The following is a 25,699-nucleotide window of genomic DNA, read 5'->3' as shown; positions in this document are numbered from 1 at the left end:
TGAATTCCTCTCGCAGTTTGTTATTTATTTAAGATTCGAGCATCTGCAGTCTCAGCCTGCAGGCCCTACAGTACAATTGGCTCAATCTCCTCTCCAAATGATGCAAGCTCCCTTTTTCATTTTGAAAGGTTAACAACATCACACAGATCTTCTCAATGCCTATAAGATAGAGGATATTAGTCCACTGAAAGCCAAAGTGGGGAAGGCTATTTGCCCTTATGTAGTTGTCCACCATTCATTGAGATCACCATTAATCTTTCAACTCAGCACCACTTTCTGGTGCTCAGCCATCTCCCTTGATTCCTTTAATAACTAATCATTTATCATATTTGAACATGCTCAGCACCTGAGCCTCCACAGTCCTTTTGGCTAGAGGATTCCAAAGTTTTCATAACACCACAGATGAAAAAACATCTTCTCATCTCACCTCTGAACAGTTGATCACTTACTTTGGCCCTTTGACCCTTAGTGCTGGACTCCCCACACTGGGAAACATTGCTCGCATCTACCCCATTAATTCACGTAATAGTTTTATATATTTCAACGATATCACCTCTTATTCATCTAACTTTCAGAGATAAAGGCTTTGTCTGCTTCATCTTGCCTCGTACGATAAATGTTAAAGAAACTTCCCGAAAACTGACATGACATATTTCACCTGGGCAGCTTGTTTTGTTTGGTGTTGGTTTATGATTGTATGTGTTATTGCATTCTTATTGATTATTCTTATTGATCGTATTGTTCAACTGCGGGTAATTTTTATGTGTATGTGTATGTGACAAATAAATTGACTATTGACTATTGAACATTGACTTCTCCAACTTTAGATAGTTCCTCTGTCCCTCTCTTCCCCTCCCCCTTCCCAGATCTCCCACTCTTCCTGTATCCACCTATATCCTTCCTTTGTCCCGCCCCCTTTACATCAGTCTGAAGAAGGGTCTCGACCCGAAACGTCACCCATTCCTTCTCTCCTGAGATACTGCCTGACCTGCTGAGTTACTCCAACATTTTGTGAATAAATACCTTTGATTTGTACCAGCATCTGCAGTTATTTTCTTACACTGAAATATTCCACTGGTACAGTAAGGCAAATGCATTGACTTCCCCTTTCTTTTCAGTCTCAACTTACCTTGGCAATCATTCCACCAACAGCACCCTAAATTGGGCGCATATATCAGACATGATGACTCTCATAAATTTTCATGTACACAAAGGTATGAACACTCTGAACTGACTATGTGTTTGCCCTGCGACCCACTGATTATAGCAAGCAATAAACATCAAGCATGCAACCAGCAGAAGGTGCATGCATATTGCATGTGCACAGTACTGCAGGAGGTGTCTGCTAATCAGGGCTCTCAGGAGAGAACTACACAGATTCTGGCTCAAGTGACTACGAATGATTCCACGACACAATTTGAACTGCTCAACCCGTGTAACGGTTCATTCTTCTCAAAGCAACATGGATTAAACAAAACAGGCCACTTATCTAATGACCACTGATGGATGAGTGTAGCAAGCCCTCAGCATTTCTTCTCAGTAGCATATACCAAAGCAAATTTAATGTACCACTTCTAGATATTTAAATCTGGAAAGATGCTACTAACCCATGCATTCTCAATAACTGATGTTCACCTTCATGTGAGTGAATGTCACTAAAATGCTTACAACATACTTTGCTTGCAATTTTGTTATTTTTTAAAACATCCTTCCATTCTATTAGGATCAGTATCACTATGGGCACAAATTATTGCCTGCGTATTACTATGCGCTACCTGCAGTGGTTTTTCCTCCCCTTCCACTTCCAAGTTACCTTAGCAACCATCCTACTTATGGTCTTCCCAGTTAATAACACTGAATATGACCAAAAGAACAAATAGGTAAACAAAAGATCATTGTCATAAGATCATAAGGTCATAAGTGAGAGTAGAATTAGGCCATTCAGCCCCTCAAGTCTACTCCGCCATTCAATCATGGCTGATTTATCTCTCCCTCCTAACCCCATTCTACTGCCTTCTCCCCATAACCTCTAATAATCAAGAATCTACCTCTGCCTTAAAAAAATCCACTAACTTGGCCTCTACAGCCTTCTGTGGCAAAGAATTCCACAGATTCACCACCCTTCGACTAAATACATTTCTCCTAATCTCCTTCCCAAAAGAATGTCCACATTCGCCTCAGTGGCACTAAAATAGTACAAAAGGATTGCCAACCAGTCAGGCCGAAGACATTGGAAGGAGGAAAAGGAGGTGGGTGAGACATATTTGGCCCACAGGAAAAAGTTCGGCATCAACTAATACCTCTGCTGGCCTGGTCATTTTCTTTAGGTGTGGTAAACCTATTCTCACAATCTTTGAGTTAGTGGCTCCTGGCACCTGTCCAATTTCTTCCAGCTATCTTTTTATTCCTATTAACTACTGCACAGACATTTGGTTCCAAGCCCGTCTATTGTTCTGGTGAAACCATGAAGAAAACAACTTAGAATAGAATTACAGTATAAACTTAGTGTATCTCCAGTGAATATAAATATACTAAGTGTCATAAATGGAAGATATAACCAAACTTAATTTGAATTGTTGTGTTGGATAAATTATTCACTTCAAATTTCCAATTAGATTTCACTGTAAAGTTGATTTGAAAAAAGCTCTATAATGAAAAAAGTAATTTGATTCAAATAAAGCAATGGCTCAGTCTGCAGGTTAGACCACCAGAGGGTTGTTCTAAAGCCAGTTAACATAGATTGGCTTCTCAATATATTAAGCATTTGTCATCTAACGTTATGACATTAGTTGCAAGCTGCCAACACACAGTATCTTGACAGCTGTACATTTACAACCGTAGTCCACAAATTATACACCAGTCCTTTTCAAAATTAAATACCATATATATTTAAAATGAACATGCCTCCAAAGATGTCTACTGGAAGGAATACACACGACTTTAGTACTACCCAAAGGTATTAGGAATAAGGTTGCAACCTTATTATTCTAGAGAACAGTCTTATGATATTGTTCAGATGAAAAGGTTAAAAACAATGAAAAGACATTGTACCCTATTCACTTGATAATGATCCACTATTACAATGGAATTGTACACTAATATTCTATCTATTTGTTATGATAGTCAAGTTACAATGGTACTGTATTCCATAAAAACATAAGTAAATGAGAGCGTGACTCGGCCCCTCAAATTTCTCCCACTGTTCAATATGGCTGATCTGCTTCCGGCCTCAGTTCCTCTTCCATGCCCTCACTTCCCTGATCTTTCACATATCCTTCACGATATGTTAGTTATACCAAAAGTGTCAATTAAAGCTGTGCATCTTGAGATTGCCCTTATCCCCGATAATCCCAGGAAACAAGGAATTATAGAACAAGCAACTAATACTGGCAAATCCTGCTGGCTTGCATTTCCTCTACCAGTCAGAAATGGCTGCAACACGAAAGGGAAATATCTTTTGTGGACAAAGAATACATTCCAAAACAATGCAAGTCACAGTGAAAGAATTGAGGTCTTCAATGCGCTTTCACCATCTGTTCTTTTATTTGGAAATGAACAAGGCCAAGAAACATAATGATTATCACGTCATCCCTCCGTGCAAAGTACAAAGATCTGTAATTAAACTGAGTAACATTTAGTGGCAGTGAATAATCAGCAATCAAATGAGCACAGATCTTACTGCATATTATCTGTACACAGAGGTTATATTTAGTAATGAAAAGCATCCAGTATAATTTCTGGAAGAATTAGTTTTTTCCCATAATGTCCAATTTTTTAATGTTATTTGAAGAAATTACCAAATATAATTTTACAACGTACTCTGATAAAATACCCCTCTTTATTAAAAAGCCACCTCTCATCAGGATCAATTAAAGCATCAAAACAGGCATCCTTTCTTCCAACCTGCAATTACATCATCAGAAATTCTGAAAATGTATATTCAACAGTAACAAGCCATAGTGTAATTACTGATCTACACGGCTCATCTATGCACTGGTTTGGACCATCTGTACCCAAGACCACAATGAAAGTTTGTGCACAGAAATCCACCCTTCCCCCCACACAATGCAATAGCAACAAAGAAAGCAAAATGCAAGTGCTGACTCTCACCAGACACAGAGCCCCAGAGAGAAAAATAAATCGGAGATGAAGTATTTCCTCCCAGTGCTCTGTTAATCTATCAGCAGCTGTTTCCCTAAGTATTTTTAACTGTCAAGTTCTTCCTTGCCCCTCTAGGATATCTTGGAGCTCCTCATACCCTGAACTTTTCCAATTCCTACCCCCTACTCTCACCACTGGCATACCTTACTGGCTAGACACAAAAAGCTGGAGTAACTCTGCGGGTCAGACAGCATCTCTGGAGAAAAGGAATAGGTGACATTTCAGGTCGAGGCCACTTCTTAAGACTCGACCCTATTCCTATTCCTTTTCTCCAGAGATGCTCTCTGACCCACTGAGTTACTCCAGCTTTTTAAAGTCATAGAGAGAGTCATCGAGATATACAATGTGGAAACAGGCCCTTCGGCCAACTTGTCCACACCAGCCAACGTGTCCCAGCTACACTTGTTCCACCTGCCTGCATTGGGTCCATATCCCTCCAAACCTGTCCTATCCATGTAATAACTGCTTCTTAAACGTTGGGATAGTCCCTGCCTCATCTACCACCTCTGGCAACCTGTTCCATACACCCACCATCCTTTGTGTGAAAAAGTTACCCCTCAGGGTCCTATTAAATTTTTTCACCTTCCCTGACTATGCCACCCATTAAAAACTGGGATTAAATATATTTCAAGTGGTAAGAAGGCAAACACAGTTTACCTTTTAAAGCACACGGTATACAGAAGCCAAGGCGCCTAATCTGTGCAGCCTAACAAGCTTCAAATTGGGATAATGGGAGGTGAATTCCTGAAGTAAGAAATCTGAACACTGAGATGCCATAACCAGCTACTTCCTGGTTCCGAATCTTCACCAAAACGTTCAAAATAGCCAATTCCTTAGACAACAGAAACACTGTTAAAGACTCTCTGCAAATGGCTGAGATTACTTTCTCTTGCATGGACCAACTGTCCTATGTACCTATGACCTATCTGATCTGTTGTCATGGGCTAGAATCTGTTGCAGCAAAAGTGAGGCCATATTCTTCAATGATTGGCCTAACTGAACCTTTTGTTCCATTCATCATCAGTCCAATTACTTGAAGGTGCAGGGAATATGGTTCAGAGAAGGTAGGTCATGCTCTGAGAATTGGATGGTGTACATGATCAAGGTGAAACCAACATTGAGTATGTGGATGCAGTATTTCCTCTTTGTTAAGGGAAGTTATCAAGTGTGAGGTGCTCTCAATGTTGTATGTGGTCCAGCTGTGATCCATACCCTGCTCCAGTCACCTGCAACAGTCACCTGAACAGTCATCTGGAAATCGTAAAGAAGTCATGTCCACGAGAATATGGTGTAAAAATCTCCAGAGAAATTGGGGAAAAACTTAACCCCCAACCCCATCCACAAGATTGCATCAAACTGAGTGTAGATTCCAGGTACACAATCTCCAATTGTCACTCCAGGCCATGGTTCTACCTGTCCTGAGTGTTGCAAAGGCCTCGCCATAGTACAGAACATTCCATTTAGTCAGACTGTATGCCACACTACCTGTTTCTCAGAGAAATATTTGTTCAGAAAGTACATTTGTCTACATGTCAATCTGACAGTAGTTTGTTTGGAATGCACAGAGGTCCTGCAGGAACAAGAGATGGTGGATTACATTGTTTGGTTTCCCCAAGCCTTAAATAAGTTTCAAGACCTCGTTTGGTTGGTGGTGAGAAGGCCCCACCTTGTTAGATCTTACCTGCAGAGCAAATACTGTTCTCAAGGTAACCGCAGTAAACGCAGACCATCATCCTGAACAGGAGCGTAATACAGGACTTTGTTATCTACATATCATTTCCAAAGATGCATATTGATACAAATATCGATTGCTGAAAGACCATTAGTTCAGTCTGCCTGAGACTGACTGACTGGTCATCCAAGACAAGGAATTATCCACAATTGAATAATACAGACTGGCACTGTAGAACCGTGTGTTAAAGGATGCACCAAAATTGATGTGTTCATCTCAATGTCTCCAAGAGGAAAGGCCAAGGATTTGAGAGGTCTCCCATTGCTGTATACTGAGGGGCTTCCCCCAGTGTAGCAAACAGTCGAGCATATTGCTGATGGAAACTATGGAAATTAGAAGAAATACCATGTTGACATAATGTAAATTGTGTGTAATGTTTGGTACAATGAATGACAACAATGCAATTTTCAGTTTTATATATCTGCATTGTTTAATAATAGGAATAGGGGCAGCAGGGTGGCGTAACGGTAGAGTTGCTGCTTACACCATTTACAGTGCCATCGACTCGGGTTCAATCCTGGCTATGGATGCTGTCTGTACGGAGTTTGTACGTTCTCCCCGTGACCACGTGGGTTTTCAGTTTCCGCCTGCACTCCAAAGAGGTACAGGTTTGTACGTTAATTGGCTTGGTATAAATGTAAAAATGTTCCCTAGTGTAGGATAGTATTAATGTGCAGTTGGTGCAGACCGTTGGGCTGAAGGTCCTGTTTCCACACTGTATCTCTAAACTAAACTAAAATTAAGAATGTTTGGGGGGAAGAAAATGGTTATTGAAGATATAGAATATTTATTTGTTTTCTACTGGATGTAAGCACCCGACAAATTCAGCTTAATTTATTGTCATGCGCAGCAGGGTACAATTGAATTCCTTGTTCACGTGAAGCACACAGAGAAAACAGTGCACATATGGCAATGATAAATACAACAATAAATACAATGTATGCAAATCAGCAGAATGAAACAAGATTGAATAACAAAATCCAAGTAATTGTAAATAATATTTATTTAAGTATAATAATGAAATAACAATATTAAGTAAAATTATGAGTAAGAGCAGTATCTCCAGGAATGGGGTATTAAAGAAGTGATTGGTTCAGGAGCCGACAGCAGTGGAGAAGAAGTTGTTCTTAAGTCGGGACACCCAAACAATCAAGCTCCTGTTCCTTTTCTCAGAAGGAAAATAGGATAAAAATTGAATGGCCAGGGTGACTGGCATTCTCAATCATACTTCTAGTCTTCCTGATGCAAGGCACAGTGAAGATGGACAGAAGTGACAAGTTTCTGATAAACTTGGCTGCGTTCACAATTCTCTGAAGGTTCTGGCCATCAAGAGCAGAGCAGTTGTTAAACAAGAACACTTTAAGCAGTGGGAACTGTACTACGATTGTTTTGGAAATTAGAAACACATTTCTAGAAGAGATGTGCACACTGCTCCTATCAGCCCGCAAAGCCAGCATTGTAAACAAAGCCTTATCTTTTCCTTCAGCATTATTCAAATGACAGGCTGGAATGCTAACTTTAGCAACTCCTAATCTCAGCTTTATTTAGTATTCACATTTTACTTTGTGGTGGATAGTGTGCAATGAACTTCAGCAGAGCATTGAAGTAGGGGTAGAGAATTATAGACAATAGAAAATAGGTGCAGGAGTAGGCCATTCGGCCCTTCGAGCCAGCACCACCATTGAATGTGATCATGGCTGATCATTCTCAATCAGTACCCCGTTCCTGCCTTCTCCCCATATCCCCTGACTGCTATCCTTAAGAGCTCTACTTGCTCTCTCTTGAATTCATTCAGAGAATTGGCCTCCACTGCCTTCTAAGACAGTGAATTCCACAGATTTACAACTCTCTGACTGAAAAAGTTTTTCCTCATCTCCGTTCTAAATGGCCTACCCCTTATTCTTAAACCATGGCCCCTGGTTCTGGACTCCCCCAACGTTGGGAATATGTTTCCTGCCTCTAACGTGTACAACCCCTTAATAATCTTATACGTTTCGATAAGACCCCCTCTCATCCTTCTAAATTCCAGTGTATACAAGCCTAGCCGCTCCAGTCTTTCAACATATGACATTCCCGCCATTCCGGGAATTAACCTAGTCTCACTAGGGCCCTGTACAACTGTAGAAGGGCCTCTTTGCTCCTATACTCATCTCCTCTTGTTATGAAGGCCAACATTCCATTGGCTTTCTTCACTGCCTGCTGTACCTGCATGCTTCCTTTCAGTGACTGATGCACTAGGCCACCCAGATCTCGTTGTACGTCCCCTTTTTCCTAACTTGACACCATTCAGATAATAATCTGCCTTCTTATTCTTACCACCAAAGTGGATAACCTCACACTTATCCACATTAAACTGCATCTGCCATGCATCTGGCCACTCACACAACCTGTCCAAGTCACCCTGCAACCTCATAGCATCTTCCGCACAGCTCACACTACCACCCAGCTTTGTATTCTTCGGAAATTTGTTAATGGCACTTTTAATCCCTTCATCCAAGTCAAAATTATGTATTACAGGACCTCTAGTCCAACAGTGATATCATTTTATATTCCCTAATCAAGATGGTGCCTCAACTGGATGAGATCTTGCACATTGGAGGGTTCCCATGCACCTATTATGCCAGGTGGGAGTTTGTAGTTCGGGGTATCTAGATACATATCTTCGGTGTAAACCAGCATCTGCAGTTCCTTCCCACACATTAACTTTCATGTTTGGCAGTAATCCCTCCTACAACAATGATACATTATCAATAGAAATGGTAGTATCTCCAGCTGCTACAGGACTGTGCTGCACACAAATATTTCTGGAAAAAGAATTCTGACTGCAACCTAAATATTACAAATTTGCAATGCTTATCATAACACTGGTAGCTTGGGAGATAGTGTGTGACTGTGTCTGCGATGAGAAATGCTCCTGATCAGTGGCCTTTAATGCCATGTCCACCGCATGGAGGATGGCCGTATTCCAAAAGACATCTTCTATAGAGAGCTAACATCTTGGAGGAGAACCATCGGCCGCCCCCAGCTACGTTACAAGGATATCTGCAAGAGAAATTTGAAGGCGCTCAACATCGATGTGGAGTCCTGGGAGAGCCTTGCAACAGTATGTGATCAAAGATTCTGTGCATTTCTGACCCCACCTTTTCTGCATGTGGAAAAAAAAGCTTCAATTCCACCCTAAACCTTTAGTGATTGAAATATGTGTTAAGAGAAATGGCTCCTTCCTCTTCAGCCTGACCAGAGTAGACTCACGATTTTACACACTTCAATTAAAACTGTGTGTTGAGTCAGTTCAATCAAAGACATTAAGCACACATCACAGTTTATTGAGATGCCTGATACTTTTTGCGAGCTAGCTGCATAGAAGGAGATCAGTTAGTCTGTGTTGAGAACAGAACTGTTCCTGAAGCTCTCAAGTAGTCTGCCTGAGTTGGACTTCACAGTGGTATAATTTGATCACACGAATTAATGACTGAGAATCACAAGTTATGTGTGCAAATAGCCAGCAACTTACCAACTGTGCTAGGGCAAAGATGAGAGAGAATTTCTGCAATGTAAATGTTTCATGACATCTATCATGATGCTGGGTTTAACTTTGAACATGCATCATGGATTAGCAATTTGCACTTCAATGAAATACAAATCCCCATTGATGAAAGTGAGGGTTGAACGGCAACATTCAAAGTGCTGTGAGTTCAGTTAATGATTCTCTGTAATGGGTTGATGGAAACCAGGAACCTTAACTCAGCAGCTGCTAGAATATAGAGTATAAAATAGTAGTGCAGGAACAGGCTCCTTAAATCACATTTGTGCCAAATATGGTAATTTAAACTAATCCTTCCTGCCTGTGTGTGAACCACATCCCACCATCCCCTCCCTGCATATTCAGGTGTCTATCTAAATTCTTCTTAATGGTCACGATGATATCTGCTTCCACCATCACATCTTGCAGCACGTTCCAGACATTGTGTTAAAAACTGCCCCACATAAACTTTCCCACTCCGACCTTAAAGCCATCTAGTATTTGATATGTGTGCTCTGGGAGAAAGATTCTACCCACCATATCTATGTCTTTCATACTGAATAAAACTATTGGATTGTTGTAAATAAAATTGCTTTATTAATTTCCAACAGAAAAGAAGATCAACTGTCTTTACCCAGTCTGGCCTGTACCTGACAACGTTTTTGAAGAAGGGAAAAGACCCAAAACGTCACCTTTTCCCTTTCTCCAGAGATGCTGTCTGAGAAAGGGTCTCGACCTGAAACGTCACCCATTCCTTCTCTCCAGAAATGCTGCCTGCCCCGCTGAGTTACTCCAGCTTTTTTTGTCTATCTTCAGTTTGCAGTTCCCTCTTACACATGCTGTCTGACCCACTGACATACTCAAGCTTTTTGAGTCTATCTTCTGCACCTGACAAATGTACACACAAAGAGCTCGTGTAACTTAGCTGATCAGGCAGCATCTCTGTAAAACATCGATCTACAATCCTTCAAATGTGATTAACTGTTAACTTCCTCTTCAGTTCGTTGACAATTAGGGGTGAACAAAAAATACCAGCAAATGGAAGTCCACTTTAACTACCTTCATCACTTTCCTCCCTTCTCAGACAGACACAGCCCATTTAGAAACATAGAAAATAGGTGCAGGAAGAGGCCATTTGGCACATTGAGCCAGCACTGCCATTCATTATGATCATGGCTGATCATCCACAATCAGTAACCTCTGCCTGCCTTCTTCCCATACCCCTTGATTCCCGCTAGCCCCTAGAGCTCTATGTAACTCTCTTTTAAATTCATCTAGTGAATTGGCCTCGACTGCCTGCTATGGCAGGGAATTCCACAAATTCACAACTCTCTGGGTGAAAAAGTTTTTTCTCATCTCAGTTTTAAATGGCCTCCCCTTTATTCTTAGACTGTGGTCCCTGGTTCTGGACTCCCCCAACATTGGGAACATTTTTCCTGCATCTAGCTTGTCCAGTTCTTTTATAATTTTACATGTTTCTATAAGATCCCCTCTTGTCCTTTTAAATTCCAGTGAATACAAGCCCAGTCTTTCCAATCTTTCCTCATATGACAGTTCTGCCATCCCAGGGATTAACCTCGTGAACCTACGCCACACTGTCTCAATAGCAAGGATGTCTTTCCTCAAATTAGGAGACCATCACCCTGCAACCTCCTAACATCCTCTTCGCAGTTCACACTGCCACCCAACTTTGTACCATCTGCAAATTTGCTGGTGTTACTTTTAATTCCATCATCCAAATCAATAGCAAGAATGTCCTTCCTCAAATTAGGAAACCAAAACTGCACACAATACTCCAGATATGGTTTCACCAGGGCCCTGTACAACTGCAGAACCTCTTTACTCCTATACTCAAATCCTTTTGTTATGAAGGCCAACATGCCATTAGCTTTCTGCACTGCCTGCTGTACCTGCATGTTTACTTTCAGTGACTGGTGGACAAGGATACCCAGGTCTCTTGCACTCCCCCTTTTCCTAATCTGACACCATTGAGATAATAATCCGCCTCCTTATTCTTGCCGCCAAAGTGAATAACCTCACATTTATCTACATTATACTGCATCTGCCATTTATCTGTCCACTCATTCAACCTGTCCAAGTCACCCTGCAACCTCCTAGCATCCTCTTCGCAGTTCACACTGCCACCCAGGTTTGTGTCATCAGCAAATTTGCTAGTGGTACTTTTAATTCCATCATCTAAATAATTAATATATATTGTAAATAGTTGCGGTCCCAGCACTGAGCTTTGCAGAACTCAACTTACCACTGCCTGTCATTCTGACGTTTATTCCTACTCTTTGTTCCTGTCTGCCAACCAATTCCCTATCCATGTCAATACCCTACCCCCAATACCATGTGCTCTTATTTTGCCCACTAATCTCCCATGTGGGACCTGATCAAAGGCTTTCTGAGTCCAGATACACGACATCCACTGGCTTTCCTTCATCCATTTTACTTGTCACATCCTCAACAAATTCCAGATTAGTCAAGCAGGATTTCCCCTTCATAAATCCATGCTGACTTGGACCAATCCTTTTACTGCTATCCAAGTGTGCCAGTATTATCTCTTTAATAATTGATTCCAGCATCTTCCCCACCACCGATGTCAGGCTAACTGGTCTACAATTCCCCATTTTCTCTCTCGCTCCTTTCTTGAAAAGTGGGATAACATTAAGGGCCTCTCCCACTTAGGCGATTTTTTAGGCGACTGTCGTAGCAGATCGCCGACATTTTCTTTTACCCGATGACAATGACCACGACAATGCCGCGTCAGGTGGAGATTACACCGTCTTCGGAAACATCGCAAAATTCCCACGCTGTCAATGCTTCTCCGGCGTCCTAATATTCGCTGAAATCACTGACAAGTCGGTAAGTACTTGAGAGTTTTGAAATAGAACATCTTGCCCGGGGTTACTTGAAAACCAGGCTTCACGGTAACAAGCCATAAACTGGATTCTCTTCCAGTTTACTAATAGCAGTATTAAGAAATTTAATTTTAAAAGTCATTAAATGGATTTTTGTGAAAAGTGTGTAGGCATTCTTTAAAAATGTACTGGAGATGCAGATCTGGTTTCTGGGTTGCATATCTTGGTTGGGAGCCTACTTTAAATGTAATGGCTGATGGCCATAAACATCGTGAAAATTCCCACGCTTGCCTGACCATCAAACTGTCGCCTCCAATCTACCTGTCAAATGTCCTAACAGTAAATAAATGGGTTAAACACAAATATTTTATGGTATCGTGAAATTATTACTTATTTTAATATTATGCGCTTCTAAATGCATCTAAGAGCATTATTTAATATTATGTGCTTCTAAACGCATCTAAAATGCACCTAGCAAACCTGGGGACAGCATGCGACAGCGCCCGCAATAAGCAACGACACCTGGCGACAAGCCAGCTGTCGCCGAGAAATTTCATTCCGGTTGATTTCTCAGCGACGCGCTGAGATCCACTCCAATTTTTGAAAGACTCCTCATGATCATGCCCACGACACCCCGGCGAACTGTCGGCGACAGCCTTGTCGCTGGCAGTCGCCTTAAAATCACCTAAGTGGGACAGGCCCTTTAGCTACCCTCCAATCCACAGGAACTGATCTTGAATCTATAGAACATTGAAAAATGATCACCAATGTGTCTACGATTTCTAGCGCCACATCCTTGAGTACCCTGGGATGCAGACTATCAGGCCCTGGAGATTTATCAGCCTTCAGTCCCATCAGTCTACCCAATACTATTTCTCGCCTAATGCAAATTTCTTTTAGTTCCTCTGAGTCCCTAGATCCTCTGTCCAATTTGAATCTATGAAATTCATTAAACCAATATTATCACAGTGTATGGAGCTCTAAATATCTCACATGATCCTTGTTCTAACATTTTGAAACCTGAGGAGCAAGAGCTGTCATGGTGAAATAGTTTTGGTTGCCAAATCTAATGGCAATTTTAGCAAGTCAAGCAGCATTCTAAGCAGCAATACTTTCTTACAGTATGAATGAAAATTAATTTTATCATCTGCATCAGGCAAAATGAATAAGTCACTTGTATGTGCTGTAGCACTGTGGTTGTATTGTTGGTGATCGAAAACCTGGAGTAAGAGTCAAATCCCTCCATGGTAACTTGGGAAATTCAGTCAAATTCAGTTAAATAAAAGAGTCTGGAATCAAAAAGCAAGTATCAATATTGTTGATCGCAAAACAACCAGATGGGTAAAACTGTCACCCACAACCTCAGGGAAGGAATTTTGCCTTCATTACCCTGTATGATCTATCTGAAACTCCAGATATACATCGATCTGGTTGACTCTTAACCACCTTATGAAGTAGCCCTCCTCTCATTTATTCCAAAGTGCCACAATTCAGGAGATCACTCAGTGCAATATTAATTGAACTCTGCATTACACTGATTACTATTTCATTATTCCTCACAGCTAAGCAATAAAGAGCTGCTCCGTGTTCCCAGATGTGGATGCATTGCTCTAGAACGATTTTAAAATATTTATCATATATCAATAATATAATCAAATCATACCATCAAATATTTACATTACAGATTCCTCTAAATTTTTCAGACTATTTCTCATTCCAATGTTCCATGTAAAGAAACAGAGCACAAAGACTTTATGTCCCTTCAAATATAAATATTACAGGCATGTAAAGGAAAAACAACAGCCCTTTTGATTCACTATAGAGCTGCCCATGGATTCAAGCATTCAAGTAGTGTTATTATGAAACAACAACACTACTATTCAAAATTAATTACATTCTGTAAACCCTTTATTTTCTGTCATAATTTGTGAATAATAACAATTCAAACAATTTTTAATTCATTCATTTGAATGTTAATATTCAAGCAGTGCCTTGATAGGCTCAGGTGATCATTCAAGGAATCATAGCCTAGTGCTATATCTGAAATTTCTACTCCATGCAAAATCAACATTTGAAATTCAAATGGAAACAGGAGCTGGCAACAACAATGCAAATTTTCACCTCTCGCTTTCGGAAAGCTGGTCAGTTTTCCACTGAGTCATTTTGGCAAAAGATCAATACTGTGAAACAGAGCACTGGCCACATACGCGAGAGGACTTACTGAACGCTCCAGCTTTTCTCCTGTTTTCATCATCTATTGATTGTTTGTTTGCTTCAGGTCGGGTGAGTTGCTCCTGAATTTTTGCTTCAGGATTTTAACAATGCCGCCCACAGAACCAGGTGCAACTAACACACCTCCAACACCGATTTATGGACACCGATAAATTAGTACAGGCTTCAAAAAACAACAACTTGGAGAATTTTTAAACCCCGATAAGCAAGTAAAAGAGGCTGGCTTTACCTACAAAATCAGCAACCTGGCATTCCGTATACCTGATATAATTTTTTTTTTTCTTTTTAATCATTTAATGTAAATTTATTTCATCAAATGACATTTTAAAAACGATCTGATAGAGTAGACAATAGACAATAGGTGCAGGAGAAGGCCATTCAGCCCTTCAAGCCAGCACCACCATTCAATGTGATCATGGCTGATCATTCTCAATCAGTACCCCGTTCCTGCCTTCTCCCCATACCCCCTGATTCCATTAATCTTAAGAGCTCTCTCTAGCTCTCTCTTGAATGCATTCAGAGAATTGGCCTCCTCTGCCTTCTGAGGCAGAGAATTCCACAGATTTACAACTCTCTGGCTGAAAAAGTTTTTCCTCATGTCCGTTCTAAATGGCCTACCCCTTATTCGTAAACCGTGGCCCCTGGTTCTGGACTCCCCCAACATTGGGAACATGTTTCCTGCCTCTAACGTGTCCAAACCCCTTAATAATCATATGTTTCGATAAGATCCCCTCTCATCCTTCTAAATTCCAGTGCATGCAAGCCTAGTCGCTCCAGTCTTTCAACATATGACAGTCCTGCCATTCTGGGAATTAACCTAGTAAACCTTTTTTCCTCTTCACATACCTAAAAAAGCTTTTACTATCCTCCTTTACATTATTGACTAGCTTACCCTCGTACCACATCTTTTCCCCATGTATTGCCGTAACAGAGGGAATATCATGGTAATTATTCTCCAGTTAATAAAAATTAAAACAGTTACTTTGCTCACATTACAACATATACAATAATTAGTTTATTTAATGACACTTGCCGCTAAAAGCATAACTTGGGTAACTTGCACACATTGCTCTCACCTTGATCAAGTCTATAGCACAATGATCGTTTTGCTGCTTCAATCTCATGGCCTGGATGATCAAGCACCTGTCTACACCATTCGAGTGGGTTCATGGCTTTCTGTTCCATGGTTGGCTGCCTTCTTGGTGAAATATACAACCTATAATGAAAGCACACCACTCACAGTCATTTATCATAGTTGATGGACAGACCACAATTAATTCCCATTTATATAATCACACAGATCGTGCAAAAGCGGTTTATCTTTATGCAGTCAGTCTAGGCAAGAGCAAAATGGTTGCATAAAGGAAATTGAAGTCAATTATCATCTTTGGAAACTCAAAACCACTGGTCTTTGATGGCTTATGAACATTTAACATGAACAAACAAACTCCAATCACAAACAAAGATGACAGATTTACACATTAAGGCAAGGATAGAAAGGCACTGCAGAAGGACGTTCCTGGTTGTAAAGTGAAGGAACAGAATAATGAACCATGGCTATTGTCTCAGGCATTGCCATTAGTGACTTCAATTAAATGCTCTCTGAGTGGGTAGCATGAAAGCGAACCTTCAAAGGATTCGAGCAAGAATTCCAGGGAAAGCACACATCTCAACACTCAATAAACATGAATTAAAGAGACCAACATACCGGCTCATCAGAACATCTTTTGCCTTTTAAAAAAACATTATATTCATAACCAGAAAAAACTTTTTTTACAAACAAGCACAAGGCTCATTTAAGGTCAATAACTAAAGAAAGAACAAGAATGTATGTAAAATAATTTATCAAATAAACATATGTAAGCAAACATTCTTCAGGCAACAATGATCCGTATAACAATGGAAATAAACTTTTAGAAAGGTATTCTTAGTAATTTCTTTCATGGTTGGGAATACTCAAAATAGGACTAGGTGTTATCATGGCAGCTTGAAAACTTTGCTTGCTAAATTATGAGAAACAATATGAAAAATCAGTTGTACGTTATCACGAGTTACACCTAACCTTCTGAACATTTGGCCTTGGGGAGCTTCCATCTGCAACAGACCTCGACCTCCTGACCTGTAGGCCTCAGTTGGTTAGAATTGATCATAACATGTCTTCTACCCTGACCCTTGACACTCATGCCGATCAGAGTTGTGTGCTCAGTTTCTTGCTCTACTCTCTGTACGCCCATGATTGTATGCCCAAGTGCAATGCCAACTTGATCTTTAAGTTTACCATTGTTGTTGGCTAGATTCACAACGTTATAACTTAAAGTGCAGGAACAAGATCAAAAATATTGGGTCATGTTGCCATGATAATACCTAGTCATTAACATCTGCAAAACGAAAATGTGGCTGGCAACTGAAGGAAGCAAAAGTATGAACATAACACTGTCCTCATTAACAGAGCCACTGTAGAGATGGTCGGTAGCTTCAGGTTTCCAGGCAGTCATATCATTATCAATCTAAGCTGGTGCCTTCACGTTGATGCGATAATCAAGAAGCCACATCAGTGTATTTACTTTCGAAGACATTTGAGAAGATTCAACATACACACCACATCAACAGATGCGAGTTAGAAAGTGGTGCAAGTAAGCCTGTATGGCAACTGCTCTGCTCATGACTAACTCAAATTGCAGTGTGGTGGACACCACTCAGTCTATCACAGGCTCTTCCTTCCATCCACCCCATTTTCAAAATGTGTTGAATGAGGAGTTGGTGCAGAGGGCAGGAATTTAGATTTCTAGGCTAGATCACTGGAATCTCTTCTGGGGCAGGGGTGACCTGTACAAAAGGAATGGGTTGCACCTGAATTGGAAGGGGACCGACATTCTGGCAGGCAGGTTTGCTAGTGCTACACGGGTGGGTTTAAACTAAACAGTGGGGGGGAAGGGGGGGTGGGTTAACAATGTGGAAGCGTATGTGTGCAGTTAACAGGAAAGAGAGTGTAGGAAAGATCACATTTAAACTAACAGGGCAGGTGGATGGGAACAAATGCAAGGAGACAGAGGGCCATAAAAGGAGGACAGAAACAAAAGGTAGAAGGGAGATAGGATAAACAAACCTGAAAGCTTTGTGCCTTAATGCAATGAGCATTCGTAGTAAGGTGGATGAATTGAATGCAGTTAGTAGTTAAGGGATATGATATAGTTGGAATTATGGATTCATGGCTCCAGGGTGACCAAGGCTGGGAGCTAAACATGCAGGGGCATTCAATATTCAGGAAGGATAGACAGAAAGGAAGAGGAGGTGGGGTGGCATTGCTGGTTAAAGAAGAGATTAATGCAACAGCAAGGAGAGACATTAGCTTGGATGCTGTAGAATCGGCATGGGTAGAACTGCAAAATAGCCAAGGGCAGAAAACACTTGTTGGAGTTGTATATAGACCAACAAACAGCAGTAGGGAGGTTGGGAATAGCATCAAGCATGAAATTAGGGATGCGTGTGGCAACAATTATCATGGGTGACTTTAATCTACATAAAGATTTTGCCAACCAAATTGGTAGCAGCGCTGAGGAGGATTTCCTGGAATGTATATAGGATGGTTTTTTAAACCAATATGTAGAGGAACTGACTAGATGGCAGGCCACCCTAGACAGGGTATTGTGTAATGAGGGAGGATTAGTTAGCGATCTTGATGTGCAAAGCCCCTTGGGCACAGTGACCATAATATGGTGGAATTCTGCATTAGGATGGAGAGTGACACGGTTAATTCAGAGACTAGGGTCCTGAACTTAAAGAAAGGAGACTTTGAAGGTATGAGATGGGAATTGGTTAGGATAGGCTGGCAAATTATACATGAAGGGTTGACAGTGGAGATGCAATGGCAAAGATTTAAAGACCGCATGGATGAACTCAAAAAATTGTGGATCCCTTTCTGGCGAAAAAACAAACCAGGGAATAGAAAATATAGACAATAGACAATAGTCAAGTCAAGTCAAGTCAATTTTATTTATATAGCATATTTAAAAACAACCCACGTTGACCAAAGTGTTGTACATCTGATTAGGTGCTAAGGAAAAAATGAAACATACAGTAGCACACAAACATAACAGCACATACAAAACAGTTCACAGCGCCTCCTCAATGGGCCTCAAACGCTAGGGAGTAGAAATAGGTTTTGAGCCTGGACTTAAAGGAGTCGATGGAGGGGGCAGTTCTGATGGGGAGAGGGATGCTGTTCCACAGTCTCCTGCACAATAGGTGCAGGAGAGCCAGCACCGCCATTCACCGTGATCATGGTGGATAATGTTAAATCCAAGGAAGAGACATATAAATTGGTCAGAAGAAGCAGTAAACAGGAGGACTGGGAGAAATTTAGAACTCAACAGAGGAGGGAAAAGGGGTCAATTAAGAGGGGGAAAAAGAGCATGAAAGAAAGCTTGCAGGGAACATTAAAACTGACTGTAAAAGGAAAAGATTAGTGAAGACAAATGTAGGTCCCTTACAGTCAGAAACGGGTGAATTTATAATGGAAATCAAGAAAATGGCAGAACAGTTATACAAGTACTTTGGTTCTGTCTTCAGTAAGGAAGACACAAACAATCTCCCAGAAATACTAGGGGAGAGAGGATCTAGTGGGAGGGAGGAACTAATGGGAATCCACATTAGTCAGGAAATGATGTTAGATAAACTATTGGGACTGAAGGCAGATAAATCCCCAGGGCCTGGTGGTCTGCATCCCAGAGTACTCAAGGAGGTGGCCCTAGAAATCGTGGATCCTTTTCCAATGTTCTCTCGACTCTGAATCAGTTGCTGTGGATAGGATGGTAGCCAATGTAACTCCACTTTTTAAGAAAGGAGGGAGAGAAAAAATGGGGAATTATAGACCAATTAACCTTACATCGTAAGTGGGGAAGATGATTGAGTCGATTATTAAAGATGTTATAGCAGCACATTTGGAAAGCAGTGTCAGGATCGGTCAGTCAGCATGGATTTATGAAGGGGAAATCATGCTTGACTAATCTTCTGGATTTTTTTTGAGGAATGAACAAGTAGAATGGGTAAGGGAGAACCAGCGGATGTGGTGTAGCCAGATTTTCAAAAAGCCTTGACAAGGTCCCACACCAGAGATTAGTGTGCAAAATTAGAGCACATAGATTTTCTATCCTCTACCTTCTGGGAGAAGGCAGGAGCTTGAAGGCTCAGATGTCCAATTTTTGAAGTGCAGCTTCTTCCCCACTGTTGTCAGACTTCTGAACCATTCACCTCTTTCACACCCCTTCCCGGAGGCACTTCCACACACTCTAACTCTTAACTCCATCTCATTTGGTTAGTCTGCTATTATACTTTTTTTTTTTTTTATTGCAATACAATCTTGCACTATTCTGCTGACTTGCACTTGCCATTGCAATTATTGTTGTATGTATTTGTATGTATGAGCTGTGTGAGCTCTGAGTGAACAAGGAATTTAATTGCATTGTGGCGCACATGACAACAAAATAATCTGAATCTGTCCCCTCCCATCATAGTGGCAATTTCTAACATCGACTGGTAAAGTTCCCCATTCCCAACTCACAGGTAATGGTGGACAGAGGTGAGGGAGTGGGGAGTGGGGGACGGGTTGATAGGCAGATGGTTAGAACAAAGGCCAGAGGTAAAAACAGAAGGTGTGAGACAGAATTGAAGAGTTGCAAATTGTGAAGCCAGAGGGAGGAAAGAAGCCTGAAGGTGGGAGGGGGGACAAATAGATGGGAGTCCAGTTGGGGCAAGGGGGACCAATGAGAGGGGCGGAAGAAGAGGGGTTGTGGGGGTGCCGGGGAGAAGGGGGAGGGCAATTAGAGGTTACCTAAAATTGGAGAATTAATTGTTCATGCCGTTAGGTTGCATGCTACCCAATCGGAAGATGAATTAATATTCCACGAGTTTGGGTGTGGCCTCACTCTGGCAATGGAGGAGACCCAGGACAGAAAGCTCAGTGTGGGCATGGGAAGGGAAAGTCCGTTTATTCAGTTGTGATTTGGTTATTCTCCTTGCCACACTTTTATTTATATTTGATACATACAGTAGGTGGAAGGATTATGTTTTTGAAGATTTTCAAGGAAAGATTAGATCTATAAATAGAAAGCCATGGCAGGTTTGCTGAATGGTGAAGTGTGCTAATTGGGAATTGCTTCTGAAAACTTTATGGCCCTCAGTGTGCTGTCAGGTAACTAGTGACTAGTAAGCATTTCTTCTTTCAGTCCAGGACGTGGCATTGAGGCACTGAGGAGAGCGAGTCAGGAATGACTTTGCAATCAGCCCTCAGATTATGGCCAAGGAGGACTTCATTAGAGCCTTTGACAATTTCCACTTGGGAGACTGGTGCAAAAGGTTAAGGCCAGTGGGATCTTGGGCAAGTTGGCAAACTGGATCCAAATTTGGCTTGGCAATAGGAGAAAGGGACTGATGGTAGATGGATTGTTTGTTAATTCGGTGCTTGTGACCAGTGGTGTCCCACAAGTCTGTTCTGCGATGTGGATGTAGGGGGCAAGAATTACACATGGGACCCTAAATATGTACAAAAATAATATTAAAAAGGCAGCATAGTGGCATAGCTGGTAGAGCTGATCCCTCACAACACAAACGACCCGGGTTTGAACCTGACCTTAGGTGCTGTCTGTGCGGAGTTTGCACACTTTCCCTGTGACTGCTGGTGCTCTAGTCTCCTCCCACATTCTTTGCTTGTAGATAAGCAAGTTTGTAGATGAATTGGCCTCTGGAAATTGCCCTGAGTGCGTAAGGAGTCAATGCAAAAGTGGGATAATACACTCTCCTTACACAATAAGGGCACAGTGGTGCTTGATATTCTGTGTGGAGTTTCATGCTGGATTTTTTAATCAAAAAGGAAATCACCAAGGACCAATAGGTTTGACACAAACCTTGGCAGAACTGTGGAAGGTAATATCAGGAGAGAGAAATTGATGTGGTGGTGAAATAGGCTGAAAAATTAAATTTAATCCAGACAAATGAAAGGTGATACATTTTGGGAGCAGGCATGATGCTGGGACATACATTATGAATGGTTAGGTCTGAGGGAGTATTGAGCAACCGAGGCACCTTGGGGTAAAGTTCTTAGATCCTTCAAGGTAGCAATGCAGGTGGATCATGTGGTTAAGAAATCATATAGGACACGGGTTTCCATTAATCATGGCACTGAATGCAGAAGTAGGCAGGTGATGCTCCGACTTTGTAAAACCTTGTTCAGACCTCAGCTGGAACACTGCCTGCAGTTCTGTTTACCAAGGTAAAGGGAGGATGTGATAGCACTGGAGTGCGGAGGATATTCAGCAGGATGTTGGCTGAAATGGAATATGTGACTTATGAGGAGAGACTGGAAAAGATAGATCTGTTTCCATGAATTTGAAGAAGTTAAGAGGAGACATGATTGAGCTATATAAAATGATGAGGAGCATAGATAGGGTAGGCTGTCCGATAAAAATTCTCCAATATCAGAAATACATAAAACTAGTGGACATTGTCTTATGAGTAAGGAAGAAGAGATGAAGGAGGGATATTAGCAGGACCTTCTTCACCCAGAGAGTGACCTGAAACGCACTGCCTGAGACAGCGTTTAAAGCTGGATTACTGACATTTAACGTGCCTAGGTGCACACCTGAATTGTTCCAGGTATAGAAAACTATGGACTAAATGTTGGACAATGATATATATATGGAAGCATGACCACTAGTCTGCAGGGACAGATGGTCTGTTTTCATGCTGTATGATTCTATAATTGTAGGACTGATGTATAAAATGGTGCCACCATTTGTCTGAAGTGGATTTCTGAAACGGGGGGGAAGATTGCTTCATTTTCAGCATTTTAATTGTGTATCTAAAAAAAACATTTTAGAATGTTTTACAATGTGGAACAGGGCAGCACAGTGGCACAACGATAGAGTTCCTGCCTTACAGTGCCAGAGACTCGGGTTTGATCCTGCTTACAGGTGCTGTCTGCACGGAGTTTGTACATTCTCTCTGTGACCGCATGGGTTTTCTCCAGGTGCTCCATTTTCATCCCACACTCTAAAGACGTACAGTTTGTAGGTTAATTGGCATTGGTAAGTTGTAAAATTGTCCCTCGTGTGTGTAGGGTAGTGTGCAGGGTGATCGCTGGTCGGCGTGGACTCTGTGGGCGAAGGGCCTGTTTCCACACTGTATCTCTGAGGTCTAAATTTTTGACCATCAGAGAAGTGAAAAAAGGGGACGGGGGACGGGGGGGGCATCAGACGACCCTACTTCAAACTGACTCGCACACTGTCGCCCCATTGATTACCTTTGGGTTTGGAGGAACGCCTGGTCTGGTTCTCTGCAAATGGAAAGTGAAGTGTGGGTAGATGAAGACCGTAGACACGGAGTCCTCAAAAAGAAAGATTATGCCCAAAAATTCATCCCTCATCAGTAGAGCTATACATGCTATTTGGCAGGGACAGATGCAATTGTACAGTCTCAGAGATTGTTAGTGAACATACAGCCACATGACACAGGAAGCCTATGCCTGCTCCCAGTAGACTAATTCTAACATTCACATGGCCCACGCTTTTCTGTATACTTCTGCAAATTATCCTAATTGGGCATCACAATTTTCTGATATGAGGCGTCTCATTTCAGGATTTTAGCAACTTGGAAACTATTTTTGCCAGGTACCATTATTAATGGTGACACAGGTCAACGACCCAAACCTTTCTATTTCCACATATGCAGAGTATTTCAAGCATTTTCTGCCTACATGTTATTAACAGTTGTTCTCTGTCTGTGAAGTTTAGTAGCAGAGTACAATATATTGGTAGCAGAGTACAATATATTGTTGCCTTTATATAGCATTTTATCATAACTGGTGGGAGATATATTTCTGTGTGGTAGTTTTCACACACACACCTTCTGTTCCCATGTCTTCGGTTGTCACCAATCTAATGACAATCCCTTTGATTACTAAAGTGGGTCAAACTAGATACAGCACAAGATTCTTCACAACCTGCTAGAACTTACCACAAAAATTAACAGTTAGTGCATGCTTAATCAAAATGAATAGTTCCTTTTAATTATAACAGAGAAACCAAATAAATAAGTTAGATATCAATAATTTACTAATTTTACAAATGCATATCCTGGCATAGAACTTTGTTCATTGGGAACATTTAAACTAATCCTTATTATTTTAAAAGGACAAAAGACAATCATTTAAATGTCGAATGTTACAGTATGTAATCCCCAAAATATAAGCAATTTCAAATCCAGAAATTGACTCTTCAAAGTAGTTTGTTTCAATAGTTTTACTCTGGTATGGAGATTTTAGGAGAGTTAACTATGCATTAAATACCATTACGTGACAGAGGCCATGTCAACAAACTACAAAACAAAAATCACATCGAATTAGGAACAGAGGAACAAATGTAGTAGTCTCTTAGCCCTTCAGCCACTTCTGCCATTTAATAAAGTCATCGATGACCTAATTACAAATGCCATTTCTTCCTTCTGCTGTATCTCTCAATATATTTTGATTAACAAAATCTATCAACCTTAAATTTAAAATTAACATTTGACCCAGTATGAATGGTCATTGCCAACCATTTTTATCTTGTAAAAGTGTTTCTGAACTGCTAAAAAATCTTTTTAGACTAGTTCGCTGATCTCCTATCGACAGGAATAACATCTCTCCCTGAATCGTATCAATTCTCCTTCACATTTTGAGAATTTAAAGCAAATCACCTCTTCCAGATTCTGCAGAAGACACACCTAATCTTGGCTCTTGGTTTCAACCATTGCAGTCCATGTAATATTCTGAATAATTGATGAATGAAAATTACCTTAGTGTAGGTTAATAGCAAAACGCTATGTCACACTGGTACATGTGACAAAAAACTGATCTTGAAACCTTGAAAAGAGAGTTGATGGACATGGAGTGATACAGAGTGGAAACAGGCCCTTCGGCCCAACTTGCCCGCACCAACTAACATGTCCCATCTACATAATCCCATCTGCCTGCGTTTGGCTATCTATCTATCTATCTATCTATCTATCTATCTATCTATCTATCTATCTATCTATCTATCTATCTATCTGTCTGTCTGTCTGTCTGTCTGTCTGTCTGTCTGTCTGTCTGTCTGTCTGTCTGTCTGTCTGTCTGTCTGTCTGTCTATCTTACTAAAACTCTCATCTTGTTTGTTTGCTCCCTATGTTCCCTATGTTTCTTCTTCCGTTTGTACCCTTCTGATCCACAAAAAAACAGTACATGACCCACACAATTTTAGGCCCATCTTACTCACCATTGTCCTGGGCACACATTCATCCAAGTTTCATTCAAATTGCTCTTATATTTTTCAAGTTAGAGGGATCTTTAAGTTTAAAACTTTGGGGGTGGGGGGGGCAGGGGGTGAGAGGGGGCAGGGGGTGAGGAGGAGGGGAAGGGTAGAAGGAGTAGGGGTGGGGGGAGGGGAGGGGAAGGGTGGGGGTGGGGGAGAGTGGAGTGGGGTGGAGGGGGAGTGGGAGAGGGGAGGGGGAGTGGGGATGGGGAGGGGAAGTGAGGGTGGGGGGCAGGGGAGTGGGGGTGGGGGGCGGGGGGGGAGTGGGGATGGGGTGGAGGGGAGGGTGTGTGGGGGGGGAGTGGGGGGAGGGGGGAGTGGGGAGGAGGGGAGGGGAGAGGGAGTGGGGAGGGAAGGGTGCTAGTCCAATGCAGGAGAAGTTTTAGGTAGTTTTCAGGGGGGTTGAGGGGGGATGAAATGGGTGAGTGGGTGATGGGGGCGGGGAGGACACTCTGACTACAGTGCTGGCGGCACGGAGCCCAGGTACGTGGCACCCTCTTCCCTTTTCTGTCCCCCTTTGCCCACCCACGACCCCAAGGGACATTCCTCCCCCCCCCCCCCCCCCCCCCCCCCCCGTAACAGGCTTCGTCAGTTGGAGAAGGTTGCCGGGCCTGCAGAATCGTCAGTTGGGGGAGGGTTGCCCCAGGAGAGGCCTGCAGGAGAGATTTGGACCCAATGGGTCCACCTCAGTCTAGTATATATTACTAAAACATCTTGTTTATTTGTCCCCTGTGTTCCCTATGTTTCTTCCTCCGTTTATATCCTTCTTATCCACAACAAAACGGTACACGACCCGCACAATTTTTGGCCCACCTTACTCATCATTGTCCTGGGCATACATTCATTGAAGTTTCATTCAAATTGC

The 25,699-nt window shown here is 41.7% G+C and overlaps 1 protein-coding gene across 2 annotated transcripts in view; it reads right to left on the bottom strand.

Annotated features, from left to right (window-relative positions):
• slain1a (SLAIN motif family, member 1a) overlaps positions 1-25,699 on the bottom strand; it is a 97,755-nt gene that overhangs the window by 49,822 nt on the left and 22,234 nt on the right. For both annotated transcript variants that reach the window (XM_078402314.1, XM_078402315.1), the window contains exon 2: positions 15,589-15,728. In XM_078402314.1, coding sequence (XP_078258440.1) covers positions 15,589-15,728 — 140 coding nt within the window. The remainder of the gene's footprint in view (positions 1-15,588; positions 15,729-25,699) is intronic.

The sequence above is a fragment of the Rhinoraja longicauda genome, chromosome 7 (genome assembly GCF_053455715.1).
Source record: "Rhinoraja longicauda isolate Sanriku21f chromosome 7, sRhiLon1.1, whole genome shotgun sequence".
NCBI classification, from domain to species: Eukaryota; Metazoa; Chordata; class Chondrichthyes; order Rajiformes; family Arhynchobatidae; genus Rhinoraja; species Rhinoraja longicauda.
The sequence above is the reverse complement of the archived record's forward strand: the minus strand, read 5'-3'. Positions and strand labels throughout refer to the sequence as shown.